Source organism: Gossypium hirsutum, chromosome D11 (assembly GCF_007990345.1).
Source record: "Gossypium hirsutum isolate 1008001.06 chromosome D11, Gossypium_hirsutum_v2.1, whole genome shotgun sequence".
In the NCBI taxonomy this organism is placed as follows: domain Eukaryota; kingdom Viridiplantae; phylum Streptophyta; class Magnoliopsida; order Malvales; family Malvaceae; genus Gossypium; species Gossypium hirsutum.
In genome coordinates this window covers 16951343-16961088 of record NC_053447.1, presented here as the reverse complement: position 1 = coordinate 16961088, position 9746 = coordinate 16951343, and the positions used below count along the sequence as shown (strand labels likewise).

The 9746-nt window shown below is 37.6% G+C and overlaps 2 protein-coding genes across 2 annotated transcripts; both read right to left on the bottom strand.

The window, feature by feature from the left end:
* LOC107910989 (ubiquitin recognition factor in ER-associated degradation protein 1-like) lies at positions 1–884 on the bottom strand. The gene is made up of 2 exons (XM_041104237.1): positions 768–884; positions 1–687 (listed from the first exon to the last, which is right to left on the bottom strand). The coding sequence occupies exons 1-2, from the start codon at positions 882–884 to the stop codon at positions 1–3; spliced, it is 804 nt and encodes a 267-aa protein (XP_040960171.1).
* A 6395-nt stretch (positions 885–7279) lies between these two features.
* LOC107912642 (ribonuclease 3-like protein 3) lies at positions 7280–9034 on the bottom strand. The gene is made up of 3 exons (XM_041106301.1): positions 8442–9034; positions 7803–7946; positions 7280–7699 (listed from the first exon to the last, which is right to left on the bottom strand). The coding sequence occupies exons 1-2, from the start codon at positions 8835–8837 to the stop codon at positions 7917–7919; spliced, it is 426 nt and encodes a 141-aa protein (XP_040962235.1). The 5' UTR covers positions 8838–9034; the 3' UTR covers positions 7280–7699; positions 7803–7916.
* Positions 9035–9746: the final 712 nt, after the last annotated feature.

Genomic DNA, 9746 nt, shown 5'->3' with positions numbered 1-9746 from the left:
CTAATTTCCTTCCTGAACCAATCCAAACTCTGATGTACCAAACACAAGTGGTTTTAAGACACACTGATCAGTCTTTTCTGCTTCAACACCTAGGTTGACTATATCCAACTCAATACCTGTTTCCAGGACAGATATGCTTGTAGAAGGTTTTAGCTCAAGAACATGTAACCTATATGTCAACTCCCCATATTTAATGGTAAGAACATCATATTGAGAAAGGGTACCATGCTGACGAAGGCTTGTTTCAAGAATAGCCTTGTGATTGGGTAAGTCACAAAAGCCAATTCCATCGGGTTGAAGTTTAGCATATGTTCCTTTCGCAAGTCGCACATAACGAACCTCAACAAACGGAGCCTTTGGAGTGTCCACAAGGAACAAGTGACTGCATATATGGGGAGGAATTCCGACCAACCCTTCATCTGTTGTGAATTCCAAAACACCTGAATGAGTGGTCCTATTGTTTTCCTTTTCACCATCCTCAGTGACTGAAGAAGACTCTTGATGAACCACCAACAATTGAAAGTACATTGGTCCCTTGTCAAATGCACCTTGATCAGACAATTCTGTGAAACAGGATGGTGGCAACTTGATTTTATCTCCGCTACCTTGAAAAGGCACAGCTTCTAAGATTCTATAAAATGCTATTCCTCTTCCGGCAAGTAAACTTTCTTCCATTTGCTGTTCAGCCTAAGCATAACAAAGGAAGAAAAAGATTAGAAATTTCCATTACTAAATATACCAAACATGTCATAATGCAAAAGATGTACTGGTTCATGAACTATGCAAACACTAGTCCTCTCCAGTCCACACAAGCATAATGTGGATTCCACCACATCTAATGCGAACTCTACCATCATGTAATCATCGTAGCAGAACTCATACATGCCTAATCCATGTCAGAACAAATACCCAATCAAGCAGTTAAGTAATGGTATGTCCAACAATTAGAACTTAAACTTTCAAACTAGGGGTCCTGGGTTAGGATCTCTGGAAAGGGGAAGTTGAGGAACTGGATGAAGATTACCTATGATTAATGGCTAGTTCTCTAGCAAAGAGTAATGGTATTTCACTCTTTCATATATTTTACCAAAAAAAAAAAAACACTTGCATCCATCCCTCCATACAAACACATGGTGCAAAGGGACATAAGATTGTCTCAATGAAGCTACAGATTTAATTAATTAATTCCTCAAGAAAACAGTATCCATCTAAATCCTTAACAATGACAATAAAAAAACAATGTCTGGTCTGGCATAATAACTATCTTAAAAGAATTACGTATAAATTCAATTAAAAAAGGAGACATTTTTAAAATAGCCAAATAACCAAAATATATAAGATCGTGTTGATCAAGATTTCAAGCAGGTGGGAGGACGACATTCCTGTTAATTCCGGAACCCATCGTATAAACAAAAGTGGTTAAAATATAATTTTGAATTGCAAAAGCATTGCATTTTGTTACAAATTTTTTTAAAACGACAAAAGGTATGGTGGTGTCAAAATTGATATTGATTCAACTTTAATTTTATTATAACATTAATTAAACTTCAAAATTTTAAGGGAAAATGTAATTGTTTTTTTGTTATGATGAACAAAAACAAATATTATACTGTCAAGTTTCAATGTGATTGTTGGGAGAAGTTTCAATATGTTTACGATCCCACCATGGTTTTACTATTAAGGATGATAAATATTGCAATTGCAATGGGTCCGTCCTATCCTCAATCTACTATTCTTCACATTGCGTGCTGAATTTCTGAAGATGTGTCGGCTATGGTTTCCTGCAAAACCTTTCAGATGTTCTCTCTTTCAACACATGTGTAGTGGATTCTCCTACAAAATTGTTGTCGATGATGCTTCCTTGGGCCTTTGATGTGCTTCAGTATCGCAGTCTTCTGTATCAAGCAAATGAGCTTGGTGTTGAGAATGGACTGCAATGCAACAGAAGGCCATGATGCAGACCAGCAGCTGCAGCAGACCAGCATTCAAGCAGGACCAGAAGCAGCTTAATTATTTTGTTTACTTTTGTTCATTTTGTAATGCCATCCAAGCTAAATGTAACTAGACTTTTAGAGTTGTTAAGATTTGAATTGATGGATGTAATAGCTAAAAATTGTTCAGCTTTCTTTTGTATTACTTTAGTTGGCAACTTGCCAAAACAGGTGGGAGCAGTTACAAGTTTAGTTAACTGACATTCTAACTTTGTAACTCTTATATTTTCAAATGAAATGAAAAGATGTAGCATTCCATTCATTTTCACATTTTTGCTTTTGAGTTTTCTGTTCTGTTTCTGCTTGCTGTTCGTGAGCTTATGCTCTTGGTGTTTTCATTTGTTTGATTTGCTGCTGCCAGTGTTCCAACAAATGGTAATCAGAGCCTCCTATCTTTGAGGACCTCTGTTGTTTATGTTTTAGTTTTTTGTTTTTTCAAAGTCAGTCTTGGCAGCATGAGTTTTGCTCCTCCTCCACCACCAGTTTTTGCTGGAGACAACTACCACATTTGGGTTGTCAAAATGAAGACATATCTTCAAGCACTTGACCTCTGGAGTGCAGTTGAGAGTGATGTCGAGCCAGCACCATTAAGAGCAAATCCTACCATTGCTCAGATCAGGCAACATGGTGAGGAACGAGCCAAGAAACACAAGGCTATGGCCTGTTTGCAGAATGGAATATCAGATGTTATTTTCACTCGTATCATGGCCTGTGACTCTCCCAAGCAGGCATGGGACAGGCTAAAAGAGGAATTTATGGGATCAGACAAGACCAGGCAGCAACAAGTCATCAACCTTAGAAGGGAGTTTGAAAATTTGAAGATGAAGGAGTCAGAAACTATCAAGCAATATTCTGATAGGATTATGGCTACTGTCAACAATATTAGACTCCTTGGAGAAGATTTCAGTGATAGTAGGGTTGTTGAGAAGGTTATTACCACCTTACCTGAAAGGTTTGAGTCAAAAATCTCCTCATTGGAGGACTCGAGAGATCTCACAACCATTTCTTTGTCTGAGTTGGTTAACTCACTCTATGCACTTGAACAGAGAAGAGCAAGCAGGCAGGAGGAGAATCTTGAAGGTGCTTTTCAAGCAAAGGTCAGAGAAGGCTCCAGCTCAAGCCAGAAAGCTAAGAAGCCTTGGTTTGAAAAGAAGGAAAGATCAAAGAAAGATGCCGGTAGAAGGAGGTTTCCACCATGCATTCACTGCAAGAAGACCAATCACCTGGAAAAATTTTGCTGGACCAGACCAGATATACAGTGCAAAAGCTGTATGAAGTATGGTCATCATGAGAAAATTTGTAGAAGTCATGAGAAGGCACAAGCACAACCAGTACAAGCCAAGTCTGCCGAGGATGTCCAAGCTCAGGAGGAGCATGTATTTACAGCTTCATGTTATGCAGCTAAAAGCATGAGCAGTTGGCTTGTGGATAGTGGTTGCTCACACCACATGGCTGCAGATGAGAGCCTTTTCAAGAACCTTGACAGGAGCTATGTCTCGAAGGTTAGGATAGGCAATGGGAACTTGATTGAAGCAAAAGGTAGAGGTGATGTGGTCATTCACACTGGTTCAGGTAACAAAATCATTTCTGATGTGCTCTATGTGCCAGAAATAGACCAAAATTTACTAAGTGTAGGCCAGCTAGTCAAGAAAGGCTTTTCACTAGTTTTCAAGAATGATTCTTGTGTTATAAGTGATGCTCATGGTAGGGAGATTGTCTCAGCACCTATGGGAGACAAATGTTTTATGCTGGAAGTGAGTCAGCTTGAGAAAAGTGCATATACAAGCTCAGTTGACAATACTGATCTTTGGCACAAGAGGTTTGGCCATGTTAGCCTCAAATCACTTGATTTGCTGCACAAAATGAACACGACAGAAGACATGGTGAAGGTTAGTGCAAGTGAAGGCGTTTGTGAAGTGTGTCAGCTTGGCAAACAAGCCAGGTTGCCCTTTTCAGCTAACCAAGCATGGAGGGCTCGAAAGAGACTTGAGTTGGTGCACTCAGATGTCTGTGGACCAATGAAGACCCCTTCACTGAATGGCAGTAAGTATTTTATACTGTTTATTGATGATCTGACCAGATTTTGCTGGGTTTATTTCATGAAACAGAAGTCAGAAGTGTTTGAAGTTTTTAGAAAGTTCAAGGCATTGGCAGAAAATCAAACAGGCTGCAGGATTAAGGCCTTGAGGACAGACAATGGTTCTGAATACTTGTCTGAAAGATTTCAGAAGCTATGTGAGTAGGCTGGGATTCATCATCAGCTAACCACAGTGTACACTCCTCAGCAAAATGGAGTGTGTGAGAGGAAGAACAGAACAGTGATGAACATGACCAGGTGCATGTTGTTTCAAAGCAAGCTTCCAAGCATTTTTTGGGCTGAAGGTGTCAACACCTCAGTATACCTGCTCAATAGGCTGCCAACACATGCTGTGAATGATAAAACTCCTTTTGAAGTATGGTATGATCTTAAACCAACTGTTTCCCATTTAAAAGTGTTTGGCAGCAAGTGTTTTGTACTTGTCCCTGTAGAAAGAAGAACCAAGCTCGAGAAGAGGTCAGTTCCAGGTATATTTGTTGGTTACAGTAGCTGCAAGAAGGGCTACAGAATATTTGATCCTTCAACCAAGAAAATTTTGGTAAGTAGGGATGTCAAATTCGATGAAGGAAGGTTTTGGAGTCTAGATGGCTCTAACACAAGTCAGTTTGAAGAAGAGCAGATTGGCAGCAATTTGGAGTTGGCAGAAAACGAAGTCAGTAATGCCAATGTAGACGATGCTCCTGTGAGAGGGACCAGGTCTATTGCTGACATCTACCAAAGATGCAATATGGCCATTGTTGAGCCTTCAAGCTATGAAGAAGCTGCTAGAAGCAAGAGCTGGAAGAAGGCTATGGAGGCTGAAATCGACATGATCCATAAGAATGATACTTGGGATCTGGTAGACAGACCTGATCAGAAGAAGGTCATAGGTGTCAAGTGGGTTTTCAGGACCAAATTCAATGCAGATGGCTCTCTGAACAAGCACAAGGCAAGGCTTGTGGTGAAAGGGTACAATCAACAGTTTGGCATTGATTTTGAGGAGACATTTGCTCTAGTGGCAAGGCTGGATACCATAAAGCTTCTATTTGCTTTCGCTGCACAGAAACAGTGGAAGGTCCATCAGCTTGATGTCAAGTCAGCTTTCCTGAATGGCTTTCTTAAAGAGGAAATTTATGTTGCACAGCCTGATGGATTTAAAGTCCAAGGAAAGGAGGACAAGGTTTACAAGCTGAAAAAGGCACTCTATGGACTAAAACAGGCTCCTCGAGCCTGGTATGACAGGATAGATGCTTACCTGTTTAGGCTCAATTTCGAGAAAAGTTTGAGTGAGCCAACTTTGTTTATAAAGAAGTCTAAAGATGAGACTTTGCTGATTGTCTCAATATATGTGGATGATTTATTAGTGACTGGAAGCAGGGTCGATTTGATTCAGGAGTTCAAAAAGAATATGCAAAACATGTTTGACATGACAGACTTGGGAATCATGACTTACTTCCTTGGTATGGAAGTAGACCAGTCTGATCAAGGCATTTTTATCAGCCAGCATGCATTTGCCTTGAAAATTCTCACTAAGTTCCATATGGAAAACTGCAAGCCAGTGAGTACACCTCTAGTCATGGGACAGAAGTTGAGCAGCTATGGAGATGAAGAAAAGGTGGATGAAAGAGAGTATAGAAGTCTAATTGGATGTTTGCTATACTTGACAGCAACTAGACCTGATCTTATGCATTCGGTCAGTTTGCTATCTCGTTTTATGCATAGCTGCAACACATCACATTTAAAGGCTGCAAAGAGAATCCTCAGGTATGTGAAAGGATCCTTGAAGTTTGGAGTGATGTTCAAGACAGGAGGTCAGCTGAAGTTATCTGGTTACTCAGACAGTGACTGGGGAGGTTCGATTGATGATATGAGGAGTACCTCAGGCTACCTCTTTTCTCTTGGTTCAGGAGCTTTCTGTTGGAGCTCTAAAAAGCAGCAAACAGTTGCTCAATCAACTGCTGAGGCAGAGTACATAGCAGCAGCTGGAGCAGTAAGCCAAGCTATTTGGCTTAGAAAATTGTTGTGTGATTTAAATGAGGAACAATTTGAGCCTACTGAGATTATGGTTGATAATCAATCAGCAATAGCTATCTCCAAGAATGCTGTTTTTCATGGCAAAACAAAGCACTTTAAGCTCAAATTTTATTTTGTTCGAGAGGCAGTACAATCAAAGGATGTGAGTCTTGCATATTGTAGTTCACAAGATCAATTGGCTGACATTTTAACAAAGCCTCTAGGTGCTATGAGGTTTGAAATTCTTAGAGAATTGGTTGGTGTTTGTTGCCTACAGTCCAAGGAGGAGTGTTGAGAATGGACTGCAATGCAACAGAAGGCCATGATGCAGACCAGCAGCTGCAGCAGACCAGCATTCAAGCAGGACCAGAAGCAGCTTAATTATTTTGTTTACTTTTGTTCATTTTGTAATGCCATCCAAGCTAAATGTAACTAGACTTTTAGAGTTGTTAAGATTTGAATTGATGGATGTAATAGCTAAAAATTGTTCAGCTTTCTTTTGTATTACTTTAGTTGGCAACTTGCCAAAACAGGTGGGAGCAGTTACAAGTTTAGGTAACTGACATTCTAACTTTGTAACTCTTATATTTTCAAATGAAATGAAAAGATGTAGCATTCCATTCATTTTCACATTTTTGCTTTTGAGTTTTCTGTTCTGTTTCTGCTTGCTGTTCGTGAGCTTATGCTCTTGGTGTTTTCATTTGTTTGATTTGCTGCTGCCAGTGTTCCAACACTTGGATTTACATTTTTTAACCCCTGACAGCCCACTTTATGCGGTGCTTCTTGTATGTAAGATCGTTTGAGTATGCATACAGATGCAAGGATTGCACATTTACTTTGCATATGGGATATCTTCCATTCCCACGCACTGCTCTCACATAAGTGTAATAAACATTCTTTCACACTTGCTTACCAAAGATAAGAATCACTATCCACTACGACACTATTATGACATTTGTGGAAAAAAAATCCACAGCAATTGTTTTATTATTGTGGAACGTCGGAAAAAATTCATTTATCAAAATCGAAGATAAATATACATACAACAGTTATTCATATCCGGACTCTACCCTCATTGTATGGATTGAGTATTTGGAGCAGGGATGCAACGACATTGTTCATTGGAGTTTTATGACACCCTACTCTAGTTCTAGTGACACATATAATAGTAATAACAGTGAATGATGTATGAAGCTGGTTTATTCTAAAGTTCTCGAATTTGAGTTCCAAACTTAATAAATTTAGTAAGCTCAATTCTGTTTTCAAAGCGTTTAGTGTATACTTCATTTTAAGTTTTACATGATCAATTCATCAAGTAAAGTTACACATTTCTTTCTTCAACAAAATTAACATTAGTATCTTTTTCATCTAAAATTCTCAAAATATTGTCCAGTGCATCTTTGGCAGCTCTGTTGTGTGCAATTTCCTTCTTGAGACTACATTTGCCTCTTCCCACAAGTTGATCGTCGACAAAAACATCAAAACCTGTGCTTTCCTTCCATAAATCTACAAACTTAACTTTTAAATTCCTCTTTTGACACACTTCATATAATTGTGTCACCGGGTGTATCTTCAAAGTCTCCCGTCTAATTATGGGTTCCAACAAATCCTTAAACACCTATTACAGTATTCAAAAACAAAATTATATATATGACCACATACCATATTCTAACTATAAAAAAGGTCCTACCTAAGTAAAAATAAGTGTAAGAAATAGGTACCTTCCAAACAACATCAAGGGAATTGGTGTCAATGAAAACCGCACCGATGGTGGATTCCACAAGATCAGCCAACGCTTTTGGCACGTCAACTAGTCCATTAGAATGTAGTGGATATCATTGTATTTCTTCAGAAAATTGTCGAATCTGATTATGTTGGGAGAGTTATTATTTGCTACAAATCAACGTGTTGAACACTGGATATGCCTTTGAAGGAATTAACTAAGCTACAAACCTTAGTTTACACCATAATTAAGACAAAAATGGATGATATATATCATAGTCTACGTCAAACATAGTCATAGTAGTCGGCTACTATGTATCAACTGGTTATTATAATATTCCATGACAATTTACGTCTCTTTGCTTAAAAATTAGGGAGAAATTAACCATTTTATTTAAACCTTTTTAAAATTTTAAATTAGTACTTTACCCCTAAAAAAAAGCACTTTCGAAAGATGGTTTCAACTTTAAACCAACTTAACCAGCACGATTATTATGACTGCAAAATTCAACAGCCTACAAATATTGACTTCGAGTATTTATATTCAAACCAATTTTTTTAAATGAATAAAAATATTTATACATAAAAGTGAAAAATCTAAAATTAATTTTATTCAAAAAACAGTTTCGATTGCTTACTTGTTCTTTGAGAAGAGGTTTCTTATGGCGCAAATAGCGATGCAAACCGTGTTTGACGGCGGCACGAGCCAACTTTTCGGTATCGACATTGGCGGCTCGTAGCCTAGTCAAAGGCCCCGGCGGCAAATCAGGGTATTCAAAAAACTGCTGTTTGGTGAAAAGTAAATTAAGGACAGAATCTCCCACGTACTCTAACCGCTCGTTGGAGAAACCGAGTCCTAAAGAAGCATGCGTGAAAGCTTCTTCTAATAACCGTTTGTTGTTAAAATCATAGCCCAGAATTTGCTCCACTTCATCCAGACTGGGCAACGACTGAGTTGATTCCCCGGCTGACTCGCTTTGTTGTTGGATAATATGCTGCTGCTCTTTAAGAGCTTCTATGGTGATGGCGGTCATCGTAAAAATACACCCAAGGAAAGAAAGGTGTGGATGGATAATACTGAGAGAGAAGGTATTTATTTATATTAAAGACTTTGGATTATAGGTCTTGACAGATTGTATTTATTTATTTGGACATTGGATTATATGGAAAACTTTAGTATAAAAGGGAAATTTTGATTATAAGAAACAACTGGAACCTGCAAATTTATTTTCTCATATATGGTATGGATATATCACAGCTGTTAAAAAGGGAACTAACTCGGTAGATACATTGACCCAAACTTAATGGTTTCGTGTTTCCTAAGAAAATATACGTTTAACCCTGCCAACGAATTTGTTCAAATTTTTTTTACTTGGTTTTCTTTTTTTCTTTTATTAATTTAATTAATATATGCCTATTCCATTCCATTTTTTCTTATTTTATTAGGAATCTCGTATCCACCAAAATAATCAAATCCATAAAATGAAAAAAATTATAAAATTGTAAGACTTATCTTTCAATTATTTCAGATTAATTAAAGTCAACATAAATAAAATAGATCAAGCGAAGAAATAAAATTGAGATACTATATATAGTACATATATTTAATTGATATCGACATGTATGAAGATACATATTGTATGGTAGAGAGATTCATTTTTTTTCTACCATACTATCGAGTTTTATAGGATACTGTTGATTCTAGTCCATTCATTTTATTTAAGACGTGAGATTTGAATCCTTTTTTCTTCAACTCCTTAATAAAAAGTCAAGTTTCATTCAAATTAATCACTTTGATTGACAGTTTTTACGTATATTATAAGTAAAAAAACAGTAGGAACTAGAATGAACAGCGTTGTAGCAATAAATGCGAGAATATTTATTTCCATAATTTCTTTTTTTTTTTACTTTGCAATAACTCGGGATTTAATCCCATAGAGATG

Bases quoted from the DNA above. Each gene is read 5' to 3' on its own strand.
- LOC107910989 (XM_041104237.1), bottom strand. From the start codon at position 884: ATGTATGAGTTCTGCTACGATGATTACATGATGGTAGAGTTCGCATTA. The intron at 688-767 runs GTACATCTTTTG...TGTTATGCTTAG, and splicing joins TTTGCATAGTTCATGAACCA to GCTGAACAGCAAATGGAAGA.
- LOC107912642 (XM_041106301.1), bottom strand. From the start codon at position 8,837: ATGACCGCCATCACCATAGAAGCTCTTAAAGAGCAGCAGCATATTATC. The intron at 7,947-8,441 runs GTAAGCAATCGA...CAACATAATCAG, and splicing joins AACCTCTTCTCAAAGAACAA to ATTCGACAATTTTCTGAAGA.